Raw genomic sequence first — 18,966 nt, 5'->3', positions numbered from 1 at the left:
AGTCTGTATTCAGCTCCGTTAAGTTGCATTACTCAATTCTCCAGGGGATAAGTGCAGCCACATAAAAAGAATAGGCAGACGAGGAGTTTGCCAAATACAAAGTCTTTTTTTTTATTTCTGTACACAAAGGGTAGAAAGCAGCCAGTAACCCACTTGTTATTACAGTAAAAAGCCTTTTCTTCAGAAAACTTTTTTTTTGTTTGTTTTTGTTTTTTACAGATTAAAAACTCCAGAGAAAAGACAGCAAGAAGTGTTTGAGTTCTGGACAGAGAGAAAGAAAACCAAAAACCGTTAAACAATAAACACTTGAATGATTTATGAGGTATATTAATGGTGATTAAAAAAAATATATATATTAATAAATAACTCAATTCACCAGTAAGGTATGAGTGTTCATATGTTAGTGTTATCAACACCTTGTTCGAGGTTAGGTGCCCTGGTATGTTTTGTGTTACGTACAAGTGTGTGTGTGTGTCCTTGTTACATGTTCAAATGATGCACAAAGGCAGAGGGGAGGGTGTGATGCAAAGGCAGGAGAGTAATGACGGGGCCGTGTGCATGTTGACCGACTTAATGCAGCGATAGGGACTCTTGCCTCTGCGGAGAGTCTTTTACTTCAATCACACAGCTTCAGTCATGCCACAGGGAGTAGGGTGTGTGTGTGTGTGTTAGTGGGTGTGGAGGGTGATAAAGGGAGCCAGAAGCAATATAGAAATTAGCTCGTGGATCAGACCTCGGACGATGGCGCAGTCACGCAGAGAGGAGACTCGCTCTGCGACTCTCCTGCAGCCGGATCGGGTGGAGGTGTCAAACAGCAGCAGGGTGAGACGCGGCCACAAACCGAGGGCGATAATGTAACTGATGTATTCACCACGTGCTGAGTTTATGTGATTGGGCCGCCTCTAAAAATAATAAACATGACAAATGCTGACACACAGCCCTAAGGGGAATGCCTCTCCTTCTTTTACACAACCTGTCACTCACTTGTTACACTGAGGGTGATGGATAATCACGGGCGTGTAACGAGATGCGTAAATACTGACGGAGAAATGTCGATGAGCGAACGCCGTTCGTCAAGGCTTTCCTTTCTCCCACACACCGAGCGGCCGCCCTTTGTTCCGACTCGCGAGAGCTTCGACAAAACAAATTCTTAAGTGGTGCTGATGATGCAGACGCGGATGCGACAACTAATAAGTATCCGCAGCAGCTCAGCGGCGGCAGGCTTCAGTGGAGGTGGAAGTTAAGAAAAGGAGACTTCGGGAACCAAGGCACTCTCTCTTGCTTCCCTTAAGGCTATTAGCATTCGTATTATGAACGACGCATCACTTTTCCGACTCACAAACCTGTGGAACCCCGTCCTTGGGGATAGTTCCCTAGCAACAGTATCAAACGCAACCAGCAGCGTGCGCTGAGAAGGATGGTGTCAAATGTGAGTGCTACGTGCCCGAAGGGGGAGCCCATAATGAATGCAGCGCATGGGTCTCAAACTCATGGATGTGAGGTCAGAGTGCTTTTTTTTTCTTTTTTTTTTTTTTTTAAAGATTTCGGCAGGATCCCTCACCGCGTGCATCGGTCTTTCCTGTGAGAATTATGTGATGTGATTGCAGAGAATCTCACAGAGCCGGAGCTTCGCTGTTCCAGGCAAACTCTGGACCTGCTTCTGGAGATTTCGCCGTGGCAGGCACATCAAAGTGGATCTCTCCCACCAGCCCTCAAGCAATAAAACGCATTGTTTTTTTTTTTTTCTTTCTACACTTCCTCTCTCGTCTCTCAGATCTTTAGTCCCTCCGAGCAACCCCCGGCATCACTGGTTGCCTCATTTAACTGGCTGCAACTTACGGGTGTTCACATGTTCCGATCCACGCTGTCCTGTTGCTTCCTATCAACCACAGGCCCGCGCTGGCGTTGACAGACATTGCTGCACAAACATCTGATGCAACCTCCTTCCCTGAATGTAAACTAAACTAAAAAAAAAAAAAATAAAAAAAATTGCAGAAAGGCTAAGTGTTGTCTTATATGGATTCTGCTCGGTTTAAGGCATAAACTGACTGTGCTATGTCGGATGACCCTGATGCGACGAGGCCAAAGCCGCTTCAACCACACGTCCTTTTGTAAATCTAAAAGCAATTAAGCGTTCGTTAGCAAGGGAAGAAACACACGGACATGTTAATGGCTACCATTCTTTTCAGATCTGCATGGGATTATTAAGGATGGAGATGGAGTCTGGTGCTGGCCTGGCAGAAAGAAAGCGAGCCTCAGCCCGGATCTCTGTCTTCCTCTTTCTCTGCACACAGCGGGAGGTACATAAAGATCCCAGAGAGGAGGTCCGCATGCTGATATTTATCGCCAGACATTTCCTCAATGAAACTCAATCCCAGTCTCAATGCAAACCGGCTCGAAACTGAGAAAATCGCACAAGTCCCGCAATAGATGAAATGGAACTTGTCATGAGCGCGCGCGTAAGCCGCGTGTAGCTTATGCAGTGCAGAAAAACGTTATTGATCATGCAGGGATCCACTCGTGTGCACAACGCGTGGAGGCTGCGTCGTAAATAGGGAGCGTGTGTGTGTAGCAGCATATACCTCTGTGCATGTGTGCGCGCACGTACGTCGAGTGCAATTGGCTTTGTCTGGGTGGAAGGGGCTCACTTAGAGAGAGGCGAGCGATGACAGCGACAAGCAGTTTTAGGGGATTAGAGGAACACAGTGTGTATGTGCATACAGAGGCGCTGTGCTAGCGGGCACTTTGGCTGTCTTAAATAAATCATGGATTTAACTGATGATGTGTCATTCTCGCACAGTAAATAAGCGCATTGTGGGTGCTGTCAACTCCCTGACAATCTGCACCACGTCAGCCACATCAGATGCGGTCGGCCCAGCCCCCGGTCTAGTTTAAACGCTCTCATTCGCCACTTTGGGCTTTAATTCAACCGCCTCCCTTTAAATTTCAAAAATAGCAACCATGGCAACACGTGTAAGGAAATAAAACACACACAACGTACGGACATTTTGACGAAAACAAGAGGATATCCTTTCTTTTTCTTTCTTTTTTCTTTTTTTTTTTTAACGGAAGGTCCGATTTGTGCTGTGGATTGATATAAAGCTTCACACCTTCAAAGGACTACACAGATACTGGTTAGCACAGTGTCTTGGCTGGGCAGTTTTCTCTCCCTGACCTGCTGTTAACATTAGTTTCCTTTGGCTCATTAACACGGTGTCAGGCGGTGCCGCCGAAGTTTCGCGAAAGCACAGCCCGGCCAAAAGGACATCAGCATGAGCCTTTAGCAGTTTGCGTGAAAAAGGCTTTTAGTGCACAGAGTTTCCAGTCGAGGGTTAGCTCAGAGTATCGTAGCTGCTGCAGTGGTCAGAAGGCCTGCCGCGCTGTGGCCCGACCTCGGCCGCGTGGAGCCCCGCCCTCCGCCGTCAGGCGTCCTGTCAGGCTTTCGCTCTTCTCCTCCGGGACCACTCGGTGTTAGATGTGTGATGTGGTGCCTGAAATTAGGAAATGTAAGGAAATAAAAAAAAAAAGGAAAAGATTTTACAAGGTTTGAAATACATGCACAAGCCCAAGAAAATGTTCTTGGCTACAACTAAAAAAAAAAAGAAAAAGAAAAAGAAAAAAAGGCTATAATTATGATAATCCCTTTCTTTGTTCAAGTACAGGCTTTGGCAGGCTCAGAAATTGCAGTTTAAATGGAATGGGAGAGTTTGTAAAGTGTGTGACAGTGACGCTCTCCATCTTTCTGTGCTACAGACTCCCTCTTATCTTACTCCTCCTCTCTGCCATTTAATCTCTCGGCCCCTCCCCCCGACTATCGACCCGCAGCAGTACATATTTGTTCTCCTCTCCATCTCTCACAATCCCGAGGGCCGCGACGGAGCAAAGAGTCTGTCTCTGAAGTGCGGAGCGGCGGCGCCGGCAAAGATCCGTGCAGCCGAGACGAACTCACCCGGTTCTGACGGGAAGACGTTTCTCAGCTGCTCTATGACCTCCTGGAGCTGCAGCACCGTATCCTGCTCGTGCTCCAAATCATCTCCTGGCAAACCCGCCCAGAGAGAATGTCACACATAAGTGCAGAATGAGAGGGATGCGTGGTTTCGCATTCAACATGCGTGCCTGTGTCAAACCCCGGGTGCACGTCGCTCACCTGCTGCTTCGGTGTCGGTGGTCTCTCTGCTGGCTGGCTCACCGTGGTGCCCCCCCCCAGACACGGGGGAAGACAAGGTCGACGGCTCTGATCCGTTGGCCTCGGAATCGTCTTTGGGCTGTTTTGAAGAAAAGACTTATTATCATTCGCTCCAAATGATTTCTCATATCTATCATGTTTTTGAGCGATCTGGCCTTTCACATGGTAATGAATGTGGAGATTGATGGCGCTCTGCTAGCGGTCCTCAAACGGCACAAACGGAGCAGAATTATACAGACAGTGGTGGAGAGAAGGTTTTGGACACTTAAGATTTTACACAGTCTCAAATATTATCAAGAAATATTTGTGGTTCAAAAGGTGTGGCTGCATTTGACAGACACATGCAAATTATATTTGGTTTTTTTATTTACATGAAAAACTAACAAAACTAAATTCTTGACAGTTTCATTACGTCAGTTCTCAACATTGTCAGTATCAGAGTCAACAAATAACAGAGAATGTGTCCAAAACTGAGCAAAACATAAATAAACCAACACATCATCAAATTAATATTTATTTGTCCTAATCCTGTCTGACATGTTCCCCACCAGTTTGGACCTTGACTGAACAGAGCACGTGCAGAAGGGAGTGTGTGGGTTTGGAGAACGGCACAATATTTAGCAGAGTTCAATGTGCCATCACAGACAGTGAGATGACCAACACCAGCAGCACTGATGCATCCCCAAACCATGATACTGTATGTAGGTACTGTACATGCTGGAGATAATGCTTCTCCTGGTCTTCTGTACCCTCACATTAGCAGGAAAAGCTGGAAACTGGACTCATCTGACCACAGAATCTCCATTGTCCAGTTCTTTGTGCTTGGGCCAAACGACATCGGGTTAACCTCTCATTGATCAGGGGTCCGTTGACAGTCTTGTAGGACCTTAAGCCATCATCTAAAAGTTGACCACATGCAGAGCAGGTGGAACACAGAACACCAGTTTGGTTTGAACACTGCTGGTGGAGCTCCTGTGATGTCATTCAGTGGTTTTAACTGGACATGTGAATCAGGATGAGGTGATCTCTGAAGAAACCCTTGGACCCTCTCAGATCCTGGTTTGTCTTCCAAGCAGTTGGTTCGTCTGTATTTCTGCAGAGTGAATCCAACTGCTGAAGGACCACATCTACACTTCCTGGCGATCTGGTGGCAGCTGTACCCTTCCTGGCTGACAATCTGTATCTTCAGGTGTGTTTCCTGCGTTAGGTTCCTCGTTTTGGCCGTTTCTGTCTCTTTGAACTTTGAAATGCACTGACTTTATAGAGACAAGAAGCATGATATCAGAAATTATATGCATCCTACCATGTTTTGTAGCAGCAACACTCTAGAGACGAGTAAGTTCAGTAGTTGCAGGGAAACTGAGGTGTCTGCAGAGATTGGGAAGAATGATCGGTACAGTGTACCGCTAGAGACAACAGGATTTTATTTTCTCAGGAAATTAAACTATGATGTTGTTTTTTGTTTGTTTTTTTCCAAGAAAAAAAATCTATTTTCTTTACCCAGAAATATGTTCCTCCACTTCCACACACACTTTTATTCCGAGACTTCAACCTGAAGGAGCAGTATCGTGTCCCTCTTCCTCTAAGTCTACTCTAGCCCCGCTGGGTATTTATTAGATCTTAGTAACCGCTAACTGTCTGTCAGTTTCCAGCTCCTCTATCTACGTTCGTCACACCTTCCCTTCATTCTGAAGTAAATCCTTTTATGTGAAAGTGCCTCCAAACTACTTCAAAGCTCATCCTCTTTCTGTACTGTACTTCTTTGTTCTCAAATAGTTTTTTTTTTTTTGTACCTCCACCCTCCTCTCCTTTTCTACTTATGATAATGAATTTGAATACCTGTGCTAGCTAATGTCGAAAGCCACTGAACTTGAATTTATCACTCGGTGCCTTTTATTCAAACTGCAGTTCTGAAAAAATACTGCTGACAAGAGCCCTTTGACGCAGCAGATGCTGTTAACCTGGCGTAGTACTGGCGATAAGGATAAATACCGTGAGCAGCAGTGTAGCTACAACTAGTCCTACTAGCAGACTCCAGTAATCTGAAGTGCTACTACAATACAGATACACGGGTGCGTTCATAGTTATATATTCCCCCAGTAAGATTTACAGACAGGCGCATCCACAGGCAGCCTTGTGCTGCTGGAGGTGCTACCGACCTAAATATCCTTTGATTTCAATAAATGTTCATGTTTTTGGTTAAATTGAGATTTGTAATATTTGTTACCGTTGTGACATTTTTATCATGTAAATGGAGGGAGAAAAGCGGAATCAGCTCCAATGCTGATGTAAAGACGCTTTCCAGCTCTTTGTTTTTTGTCCCAAAAGAGCAGACAATTAAAAACGTTCTACACAAAACAATCAATCATTTTTAAGGACTCTTTTCATCCATCTAGATCTGTATATTTAGTTAAAAAACAGTTAGTGCTATTGTAAAATATACTTAATGTATTAATAATGCGACAGATATGCACAGCATGCGATACAATTGTGAAGATTCCAGTATTTGCTATTATAATTGATTCATGGGGTTGGGTTATCAATCACTAGCGACAGCTGCAATAACAATCATGAGCCCAAAAATAGTATAAAACATGTTTCAGCTCTGGCGCAGAGAAATAAAAATGAAACCGCCACAAAAGCCACAAAAAAGACATGAACAGTAAAAGAAAACGAGTATGAAGCTTCCTGCACAGAGCAGATAATAAAGCGTGATCAAACCACACACTTCCAATTAGCTTATATTTGTGTAACTGTTGCAAAGTTACAAGTCAGTTCACTGAACTTAAGGACACTTCCTTAGTAAATCTCCAACTCTCTCCATGACTCTCTGCCACCCATGCTGTCTGAGAGGTGAGTGGCTGTACCTGTAGCAGCAGCTCCCTGAGCCTGCGCAGCTGGGACTCTAGCTGTTTGTTGTGGTCCTCCAGGATCTGCATGCGGGTCTCCAGGCGCGTCTTGTGCTGCCGGAGGACCCGTGCCTCGGCCAGGAGCTCCTCATCCTGCTGCCCTTCCGCCGTGGGCGAGCCCGGGCCGCCCTCTCCCGCCTCAGTCAGCATGGGAACTGACGCCGCCTCCTCGTGTTTCCACTTGAGCCGCCTGTACTCGCCCTGCAGCACCCTGAGGACCCGCGGGAAGAAAGGAAAACTGTCTGGTCTACTTTTTTTTTTTTTTTTTTTTTAACAACTTCAGATGTTCATCCAACTCCCACCTGACACAAACAGAAACGCAGCTACACATGGTTGGAATCGTTTAACTACACAGTGCAGCACGGGGCTAATGTATTGTTAAAACAAGTAGAAGTTGTTTGATTCTGGTATTGATTTATTGCTCTGGTACAAGCTACGGGAACACAGCAGAAGAAGATATAAATTGAACTACATCCAGCAGGCACTTGAGTCATTAATAGAGACAACAGAGCGCTACAAAAGGGGACACGGTTTGTAGAAAAAGTGAACTAGGTCAAGGTTTCAGACGCCCAAAGGGTGCAGGTGTATGCGTGTGTATGTCGCCGCATTTTACTGTGTGGCCCTTGAAAGGTCACAACCGGACTGAGGACAGGATAAATTTATTCACATGAATCATTCACATAAAGGATGCCTCTGGTAACCAATTAAGTAGATAGCAGGAAAAAAACAGGATTTGCTTTATTTATGGAAAATGGCCGAGGCCTTAGCACACTGTAAATTCAAATTGGAGCATTAACATATTGTGTTTCGGACAAGTTTTACGCTCGTATCGCGGCCATCAGTTCATAATGGGCTCTTTGTTTGCCTTCTTCTGGACACACTGACGCATGATTTACGAGAGCATGTTACTGCTACGCTATTTTCAAGGCTTTTCTTTTTTCGTGCGTGTGTTAATGTGTTTACTCTCTGCAGGAGGCTTGTCAGTGACAGCAGGCATGCAGAAAAGAGCATAATAACTGCAGATAAATACGCACATAAACACACTCGCACACTTGTGCTGTGTGCTTGTGGCTTACTGATGACAACTGTTCCCTGAACCACCCTTTTTACGTCTTCATTGCCGGGGACCGGCTTTTACTTACAATCAAATTTACTGCTAAATTTGACTGAATGCAGTTCTGAATGATTCAAACTGAAACCACCGTGGGTGCGATGGAATTGGTAGTAGCAATTATCGTCACCCCAGTGGATCAGAAGTGCATGATAACACAGGCTCGTTCACCCGCGTTCTACAGACCTGTTCTCGTTCTCCAGGCGGGCCAGGGTGCGCTGGAGCTGCTCCTTGTCCTGGTGCTCCAGGTGAGCCAGCAGCATGTGCTGTCCGCAGGGAGAGTCATGGTCCAGGGCTGGGCTGGAGTGACGCAGGAGGTACTGATCTTCATCCCTGAGTCCCCCACACAGGAGACAGCACACTGAGCCACCAGCACACAGCCACCAGCAGCACAAAGCAGAGCCAGCAGCACGGGAGAGAGCAGACAGGCCAAAGCGAGGCACGGCAAGCAGGACGAGGAGACGCGTTACGGGACGAGGTACAGCGAAAACGAGACCGGACGCGACGGGATTGGACACTGTGCCAGGTTCACAGCACAAATACAAAATACTAAAAACACACTCACAATTATTAGAAGTGGAAGGCGCACCTTAACCTGCTACACCATATGTTGTTCAAATAATAAACACTGACCTGTGTGTACTAAAAATAAAATGTTGCTGTTGTCCTGCTGTGATTTACAGCCCCCAAAAAGATGATGTCATTAGGTCATGGGGACGAGTGGGTATATAGTGATGTCTGAGTGCGTGTGTGTGTGTTTGTGTGTGTGCATGTATGTGTGTAATTGAGGGTTTTTCAACTCTGTCTTTCATCTTGTTACTTGTTAGACAGAGAGAATGAGTCTGAATGTGAAAAAAGACAAAGTGCAGCTGGCAGCAGCAGTTTCAATGGATTTTAATGGGTTTTAATGGAAGAGATTCTACTACAAAACTACAAAAAAATAAAAAACATCTAAATCAATGTTGCTACTAATCATTGCAAGTCCAAGGCTCTAATAATCTCCCCAAGAAAAATCCACTTGGCATTTAGATTATTGAAATGGAGCATTATGGGATTTGAGTTTGAAATATCAAAATTTGCTAAAAAAAAAATAAAAAAAATACACACCTTTGCCAAATGTGATAGCAAAAAGCATAACTACCATTAAGTTATCAAAAATACATAAAACTAAAATGGAAAAGGACCCTTTTGTCCTCATCGGGGCGCTATTCAAAGGTTTTATTGAAATTAGTAGAATTTTTGAATGGAAATGTTTTGCCTCCGTCTTATATATTCAGCTTAGTCACTGAATTATTGTCTGTTACCTGCCAGTGAGTACAGTGAACCCAGAACAATGCATACAGGTGGGTGGTGGAAGCCGATCACACAGGCAGCATGGTTCAGGACAGAGAACAGTATGATGCCAACCAAAGACCGGCTGGTGGCACAGATAGCGTGGCAGCATGTACAGAGCCATGCAGCAGAAACACCAAACAAACAAACAAACAAACAAACAACACAGACAGGCACTGACAGAAGGAAGGACGGGTATGCAGAATAAGTACAAGGGCAGAAAACAACAGCGCTGCACACAAGGGTTAGAACAGAAGTGTCATGCGTACAAACCCAAGCACAGATGCAAACACTGTATGTACATGCGCTACACATGCGCTACACATGCGCTACACACGTTTCTGTGGCAAAGCTTCATCCAAGCAACACTACGGCACAGATATCAGTAGCAAAGGGTGTTGTGCGTCTGCAAAATATTGCGGCTTTGTCTAAGCTGAAAACTCTTAATATGTCTCTCACACACACTGAACAACACAAATAACGAACACTCTTCACAGTGTAAACACAAAGACCAACACCTGCAACCCTGAAAGACCAAACAACACTGAGAGGTTGGACATGCAACTTTCACTTTACAGAAAGGAAAAGGGAATTATTCCCAGACAGTGAAGCACGGCCCACATCGATGTCAACAAAACACATGATCTCAAATAAGCCACTCGCTCCCCTTCTTCGGCTTTTCCCTGTGAGGACTGGCTGCCTCATTCACATCAAAAATCATTATTCCTCTCACTGCTGTAACCTCGCCACCGCCTGCCATTCAGCCAGCTCCCACAAACACACACACACGCACGCTTTGTGTATCCACACGCGGCCACGCACCGTAATCACGGCAGCCGCGTGGATGATGAAGGGGAAGTTTGTGCACGCTTCTCGCTGTGGGTCATTTTCATTACGCGGCTGATTATTTATGTGATTACCCAATCTCTCCCCAACATTCGGACATACATTAACAAGCCCGGGCACACGCACCAACACGGAAACAATCAATGTATCAGGAGTGAGCACACAACGCACGCACATAATCCCTACAAAGGGCTGTGGTTGTAATGAGGGGGCTCGCGGTGTGGGGGTGGCGGCATACTCACAGGCTTTCATCAGGAGACAGGCTATCCGTGAAGAACGAACAATTCTGGCTCTCCATTTCTGCCAGTCTGTGCACACACACACGAGCCAAGGGCGGCACGTCAAACACGCGCAAACAGACACACAAAAGAGAAATACAAGATAGTGCATTAGTCTGAGCAAACATAATAGAAAAGGTATTATCACACACGGGGGAAATATGTTTCACCAAACACCAGGCTGAAACTAACAAACTGATTAGCTTTGAAACTGTGTGGATGTGACCTCTGGCCTCTTTCAGTACTGTGGACTACAACTGGACGTCAAGATCTCCAGAAACTTTTGACTAACAAGACTGTCGAATGGCAAGAATTCTACTTGCCATTGAGTGCAAGTTATAAAAATGTCCACACGGAGAGAGAATAAAACTGTACTGTAAGCTTTCTGCGAGCATGCGGGCAGTAAAAAAAAAAAAAAAAAAAAAAGGCTTTTAAAAACGTGCTGCTGTCCAGCACCACAGACAGCACCAGTGTGCGTGTGTGCGTGTGTGCGTGTGTGTGTGTGTGTGTGTGTGTGTGTGTGGTTTCTCAGTTCTCAGGACCAAGGACAGCGCTTCCAGTTCTGCATTATGTCCTGAAGGCTGTCAGTGAACAGCTGCACTGTACACGCTGCTCTGTAAGCTGTTTCACTGTAACAGTAACACCAAACCAAATGTGCTGAGGTGGAGAAACCTTTTCAAGAGCATTAAGAAAGACACATTTTTATTCATGGCATTACTAAGGAGATTTGATGCTGGACAAATCAGCCTCACAGCAAGAAGGGCTGGACCGAAGTCTTTCTGGGTGGAGTTTGCATGTTCTCGCTGTATATAGTCTATTCAGTCCCCGGGTGAAATCCCAGACTCACTGGAATATTAGCAGAAGAGAAGCTGACGGTGCTGCTCGCTCCCATCATCAGCCAACAACTGAGGCCAAAAAGGACAACAGGCTTTAGATAAATGAGATGAGAATGAGGAAAAGCTTTTAAACAAAAGAAAAGTAGGTGGGGAGAGGCTCAGTAATTAGAATGGGACAGATTGTCTTCTACTCCTGACACTGAATGATGACTGACCAGGTGGACAGGGCAGCTCCATTCATGCATGTCTGTTTGAAAGGGTCAATGAGAGTAAATGTGTATAGATGAACGACCTATGTGCATTTACTTAGTGAATAGAATAAAACTATACTGAATAAATAAATTACTTAGCACAAATATGAAATAACGCTGCATATTAGTGGCCGATACGCACACAAGCTTCGTACTAATGCCCTAGCTCTAATTTGTTGAGCACACCACAGTCATCTTGGTAGAATCATGTTTCTTGTGTGTAGGAGTTTGCATTACCACGCATTAGCACAATTTACAGCTGATTCATTGCAGAGGCATCATTCCAATGAGTAGGCCCATGATGCATCGGCAAAACACTGTAGCTTCTAACCATCACCTTCACCTCAGGTTCCTCCAAACACATGTATCGCGTTTGCGCTCAAATGCACAAGCAAGGCCATCCTTTCTCTCGCTTTCAAACCACATGGGGAGATATATAGTACATATACATATACACTGTACATTGAAACTGGTTGCAGCGAACAAAAGCAGCTGCAGTCTACTGAACACTATGTTAGTGGTATATCACAGTATTACATGATCAAAGGGGCGGGTTTCTCCTTCAAGTGACTAGCAAAGAGAACCAACCCTCTGACGCAAACGTGCTACGAGCCTAGTGTCTGCCCACATACGGTTCGTACAAATGACACGCACATCACATGAAAGCAGTCTTCACTGAAGCAGCGTGCTTGGTACACACAAACGACACACTCTTTCACGCCGTCTTTCGCAAAGCGTCGTCGACTAAAGGCGCGAGGGATGGAAGAGGCAGGGGTGATGTGTGCAAAGGACGGGAGGATGTCCACGCCCTCTTACAGGAGCCTCGGCCCCTGAACCTGACCGCTCGGAATTCAGTTCACGACACCGCTCATCAGAAGGGCTCCGCAAACCTCGAGAGGCACTCACAGACAACAACAAATGAGAAGGAAAGGGCGGAAAATAATAGGAAATCATGGTATGTGAGCGTCTCGTGTCCGCATGTGGGTCTTCTGACGTAAATGTACGTGAGAGGAAATGAGGAAAGCGAGAGAGGCCGAGGGCTGGGGAGGAGAAAATCCTAACAGAGTGGTTTTTATTATCTTCATCTCATCTATCCTCAAAGCAGGGGCGATGATGAAAGAAAGGAAGTCCTGCACTGATGTGAGGGAGGGGTGAGCGATCCAGAAAGAAAGGGAGAGACAGGATGTCTCTTGACTTTGACATGACTACAAATCTGACTTTCCCAACCCCAAACATCAAATATTCTATCTCCTCTGAGATGACTGGAGACCACATTAATGCCGTAGATTAACATATTCCCCCCTCATTGGCTGAAGGGCACTTTGACATAAATGAACACACACACCTGTCTAATGTGTCATCCCAAGGGAAGAACTTCAGACACGCTGACCTGCCAGTGACGACATCAAGAATTTGATGTCGGCTTGAGTTTCTATTAGTGTTTAAAGTGAGCGGCGAGTTGTGATTAATACTGGGATGAATTCCAATAAGGAGTGCGACCTCCCCTTTTATCCGGCATTAACTCACAGGTGAGGAAGGAAGGAGGGAAGGAAGTTCTGCATGCCAAGTACAGAAAAAGTACCCACCACTGCCAAAATAAGGACTGTCTACTCCAATTATGACAGTTCTCAGATCATGCTGGAATACTTGAGCACGCTCACCCTGTTCCTCTTTTTCCTCTCGTGCCTAAATGTGCTACTGCCGAAACTCATTTACAAACCATTTTGATTATTTTTTTCTCCTTATTCACATGCATACTTGGTAAAAGAGATTCCTTTTTCTTGGCTGCTGGGGTTCAGACGTATTGATACGTGGACAAGAAGAACCAGGGTTGACAGTATAAACCGTGCAAAAATGCCTCAAAAGTGGTTTCTTATGATTTTCTTAGTAAAATCTAAACTGTGCAGAAGCTCTATAGACAGTAAAAGTTGAATAAATGTCTAAAATAAACTGTCAGACTGTAAGACTCATGTAGCTACATTGTCAGATATCCCACAACATTCTGCACTGGAGAGAAAAATCAAAGTTATGCCACGTAGTAAGGGGACAGTGTCAATTCTATATCGGACACCCTTCAGCCCGGATAGTAACTTCCGGGGAAAAGCAAAGGTTTGAATGGGTGCTATGTCGGCAAAAAGACATAACTTACGACACTGGAAGTCAGTTCGTACCCAAGTTTGAGATGTGGCTGAGAGAAATCAGTGAGACGCTGTGTCTGAAGAAACTTAGATACAAAAATACAGGCAGAATACAAGCTTTCGGTAGAATATGGGAACCAGAGTTGAGATACCTGAAGGGTCTGAATGCACAAATCCTGCAGTAAATGCTGTATGATTGACTGATTAAACACCACCATGAGGCCATATTTTCCCTGTTAAGGCCTCTTCCATCCAGCACAAGCTTTATGTGCAAAGATCCGTCTTATTGCTGTTGCTATGGAAATAACTGGTGTGTTTAATTAGTAAATCAATTACTGCTCACACAGAGTCAGACATGAAGCAATCATGCCAACACACAAAAAGAAATAATAATAATAATAATGATAATAACAAGGACTGAACATGTACACAAAGTCTGATACAGTTTATGGACAATGGGACTCCAGTGTTGCTCATCAATGAGCCACAACTTTACGACATGTTTCCTCTTTTTAATTGAAGTGACTAATGTAGTTCATAGTATTTGATGTTGCACATAGAAGCATGCTGCCATACTGGATTCATGGTGCAAAATAGCCAAACACGTTCAGGATGTGCAGTAGAAGCAATGATGTCCAACTGATTTCGGAAACAACATTAAATGTGCAAATTTGAAACTTTATCCACATTACGAAATAATTAACTTTGTGCTGAGGCGCCGGCGATGCCAGGAGTGTATTTAACGATCATACGTAAGATCATAAAAAGAGCTCCTTCATGAATCCTTTATATACAGAGATGTTTCTGTTACTTACTGTTTTGACCCTGTGGGCCCTTTTTGGAAGCCTATTTTAAACTGACATTTTCCAAGCAAACTGAGAGAACTTTTCTATAAAAGAGTGTCTCATTTTCTCCAGATTAGACCGTCGCACCATGACCATTTCCCATTACTTTCCTTTTTCTGAGTGATGCAGCTACAATCAGTGCATTATGCCGAGGCTGAGGAGGCCGTCCTGAAAACGCTCACGAGCAGGAAAAGAAACTGTGGCGTAATTGACAACAAATGAGTGCATGTGAGGTGATATAACGGTAAATATATCACAAGAGTGAGGGGAAAACAGCTAGAGGAGGGACATAAAAATAAACAAAATAAATGTGTGGGTGGGAGACAATGGAAGAAAGGGAGGAAAAAGATAAAAAGAAACAAGGCACAGAAAAGAGGAGCGGGGGGAAAAAGGGGGGAAGAGATAAGAGGGGTAAAGAGGACAATTGTGCCTGCTCGCTCAGTGGTGTGTGTTTCCTCTGTTTTGGCAGGGTGTGTGTAAGAGCCTCGAGGAAGTAATACACTGTGGCACACTTACCAGCACACAAACAAACACACACACATGCACACGCACATTCTCCTACGCACACTGCAGGCTCAGTGGAAAGGGATGTGTGTGTCCAGCTCTGCACTGTGGGCAGAGCTGCCAGGAGTGTGGGAGTCCAGCACTGTGTGTCCTGTTTCTAACATGCCAGACAGAGACTAATCCTCAGCGACAGCTCCCAGGTGACCAATGGGCTCGCTGCCCCAGCAAGTGACAGGCCGCCAGGCACGCCGAGCCCCGCTGACCTCCACGCACACGATCGCACGACCGCAAACTGCTCCGCTTGCGCGTGCCAGCGCGCGTCTGCGTGGAGAACGCGAGCGACGGAAACCGCGGGGCGGCACGGTCTTTATCCTGGCCGGAGCACGGCGCACAGCGCACAGCGCACAGCGCACAGCGCACAGCGCGGCTAAATCAATACCTCAATCAGTGCGTGGCAAAGTGTGAAGGGATGGAGACGGGGGCAGAAGTGAACGTAAATAAGAACGGGAATGATTTAAAGTGGGGAGAGTGAAATAGGTAGAGACTGTTGTAATTATATATATATGTGTGTATGTGTGTGTGTGTGTGTGTGTGTGTATAGCGCGGAGCAGTGAGCCACATACCTGCTGGCGTAATGTTCAATCCTGCTGTGCGTGTCCGCATGGGGCAGCTTGGGTGAGGAGCACGGTCTAGAAACAAAAAGAGCCCGTGTCAATACTTCATAGAGGCATTTTTTACATTCTGCAAGTGTGATTTGAGTGTTTACAGCCAAAAAGCCATATCCAAGCCTTATCGATTCAATGTAAAAATCCCAAAGTCCTTCAATTATTTACATGGAAAACTTTTGGTTTTAGTAGGATAACAAGGAAAAACTGAGAACATCTGAAGTTGTTGTGTGTTTGTGTAACTTCACTACATTTGTCGGAGAGTGACTCTGACAGATTTCATTGATTATTTATCAATTAAACCAAACAACCTGACATTATTGGCCTATGTTGCCTGTCAGCAGGTTCCATAAGTCAGGTGTACTTCAGAAAACCACTGTATAGGGTTATAATAAAACGTATTTATTATGGAGGGTATTCATACCAATAATCTTGAGTCTGCGAGGGCACATCATAATGTTAATCCATTACATATATATATATATATATATAAATATGAACCATATAGGGGGGAAAAAAGAGAAATTAATCTTGTTTTTTACGGTTTCTCTGTGATGCATCGTAGGTGGTCTGATTATTTCAGTGGTGTTTTTGCTTTATAATTACATATGCACCAGAGATTTGACTAGACGTAAGCAACAACCAAAACACAACAGTCTGTCAGAGGCAGCTATTTCTTGAGCACGACAGCGTGCTGCCACTTTCACGTCCTTCTCCGATAAAGATGCACTTAATTTTGAAACGTTAGTATTGTTACCGCGTTAAAAACAACGTTCTCCAGATCTATTCGCTCCTGCCTCTGTTGTTGTATCTGTTGAGGCACTGGTTCGAGTTCTACGTCGGGGCAGATGTTATATCTGAGGTTATTAAAGGTGACCACAGTAATGACATGGTCAGTGGAACCATGGACCCGTAGTCATGTTAAATCATCCTGGGCGTTGGCGTAGCCTTGAGCTATGCCTCATGGTGATTCATGGATTTTAATCTCACGGCTCTTGTTTTTCCGATATTACGAGACTCACTCATGTGCACCCGAGCCAGACTGAGATCACAGGACTGACATTATGTTAACTCCGAACGCAGCGAGTCAGTGCATGATAAGTAGCCTGCAGCGGCAGGAGTTTGCACGGGTGTAACTGGGAGAGAGTGAGAGGCAGGTGACAGGGGAGCGGAGGCAGAGAAATGGCTGTGTTTGTGTTCCCGCGTGTTTCACTCACGTCTCCGAGCTCTCAGCCTCGAGCACAGATTGCACTGGCAGGTAACCTCTCTGTGGGTGCTTGGTGAAGTACTGCTTTGACCTGAACTTATTCTTCAGAGTCTTGGCGAAGTCCCTCATCTTCTCTCCCGAGGTTGTCTGGAGCGTGATTTAGGAGTCGATGGATGGAGGTGGGGTTGACAGGTGAAGGGAGCGGATGGGAGGAAGTTAAATCGCGCAGCTTTTCCCAATATAACATCATGCAAAATGTACCTACAAGCTGGTTTGTCTTGCTATCAGCGTTTCCCCCCACCCTACTTTTTCATTCAATTTCTTCTTACCTTACATCTGTTTAAAATCTTCCTCCTGGCTTTTTATTTCCTGCTCCTCTCTATCATAGTGGAAATCGATGGGCACCTGCCTCTCTAGCCACTGAAAAAAACCTTAGCTAGCTAATAGAAAATATTGTCTATTTGGAGAAAAAAAAAAAAAAAAAACACTGCACAGGATGGCCTTTTACTATATTTTACATCTTGAAATTGATTAGAGATTTAATCTGGCAGCAACTTTGTACTCTCCACCTCCAGTATGACAGCTAATCCTTTAAAAAGAACTCTACTGTGCATGCGGCCGCTTAAGACTAGGATTTTATTGGAGCCTTGAGCATAATGCGTGCTCCAAACGGCACTTTATGTGGGCACAATATGAGCCAAAAAGGATGTTACTGCTGAGTGGTACTCAATTTCTGCCTACTATAGATCTGGATGAAGCAGTGTAAGCATATGTAAGAACACACACTTAGCGATGATGGAGACCTTACAGTCGAGTGGAGCCTAATCTGAGTCTGCCGGCATGATCCAGGCGATAGACACATACAGTGTGTGTTCCTTTCCTCTCAGTAGAGCTGGGCTTTATCCATCCCAGGAAACCTGAATTTGTGTTCACATTAGCACCAGGTAATGGTGGCCTTACTGGGGTGTAGTACTCCATGATGGGGTAGTGCAGCTTCTTTCCCTTGCTTGTGCGGCCAGTTAGAAAACATGTTTGGCAGATGTCCACATTGAACTGCTTCAGACTGCGATACCTGTCAGAATCAATAAAACAGAGAGGCTGAGCTGAACCGTGTAAGGGAAATGGATGGAGGTAAAGTGCGTCTGTGGGTCCGTGTGTGTACTTGTGTTACTCATGTTGTGCAAACATAAATCTGTTTAAAAAGTCAAGCTGTGCAGACTCTACTACCTTTGGGGCACAAAAGCAAGCCGCAATAATGTAAATCATTAAGATTTAGGGTGAAAGTGGTTTAACGTTAAGGTGCCTCTACGTTCAGGTGAAGGTTGGGGTGAGTTTCCAGGAAATCGTGTGTGTGTACAGAATAAAAGTCTACTGCATTTTCTTTCTATGCTTTCTACACGCACTCCGCTGCCCTTGGAAAGGACGCAGTCGCTTACAGACACATGTTTTGATTCATAATTTGAATTCATTTGTAACTCCGTCTTAAATGATACAACGTGTGTTGTGATTTATTTCAGGTGTGTGCTTTCTAGTTAGTGTATGAATATGAATTCACTATATCACCACGAGATTTGATGAAGATGAAGGATATCACAGAATGACAGGAACAGCGTCTGCACACTACAGTCTGTATGAGATTATTTTCTTTAGGTGATGTTTTGGTAAAAGACCTTCAAGCATTATATCTGAATAAATGAATTGTATTGCATTTGTTGGAGTGGGCAACAGGTATTGTGTATTATTATTACAATACACTGTACTGTATCTTGGTTTCAGCGTCTCCAATAAGGTTTCATCTAGTAAAAGTGATGTATGTACATGGCACACACACACACACACACACACACACACAGGTGGA

At 44.8% G+C, this 18,966-nt stretch overlaps 1 protein-coding gene across 1 annotated transcript in view; it reads right to left on the bottom strand.

The window, feature by feature from the left end:
- Positions 1–86: 86 nt before the first annotated feature.
- Positions 87–18,966, bottom strand: part of drp2 (dystrophin related protein 2) — a 57,483-nt gene continuing 38,603 nt past the window's right edge. Inside the window, exons 15-23 of the mRNA XM_047585394.1 lie at positions 18,069–18,180; positions 17,119–17,255; positions 15,860–15,925; positions 10,627–10,692; positions 8,393–8,539; positions 7,054–7,306; positions 4,148–4,265; positions 3,950–4,036; positions 87–3,491 (exon numbers count right to left, since the gene is read on the bottom strand). Coding sequence (XP_047441350.1) covers positions 3,472–3,491; positions 3,950–4,036; positions 4,148–4,265; positions 7,054–7,306; positions 8,393–8,539; positions 10,627–10,692; positions 15,860–15,925; positions 17,119–17,255; positions 18,069–18,180 — 1,006 coding nt within the window. The 3' untranslated portion in view covers positions 87–3,471. The remainder of the gene's footprint in view (positions 3,492–3,949; positions 4,037–4,147; positions 4,266–7,053; positions 7,307–8,392; positions 8,540–10,626; positions 10,693–15,859; positions 15,926–17,118; positions 17,256–18,068; positions 18,181–18,966) is intronic.

The sequence above is a fragment of the Mugil cephalus genome, chromosome 5, assembly GCF_022458985.1.
Source record: "Mugil cephalus isolate CIBA_MC_2020 chromosome 5, CIBA_Mcephalus_1.1, whole genome shotgun sequence".
NCBI lineage: Eukaryota > Metazoa > Chordata > Actinopteri > Mugiliformes > Mugilidae > Mugil > Mugil cephalus.
Note: the sequence above shows the minus strand (reverse complement) of the source record. Positions and strands in the feature narration are given on the sequence as shown.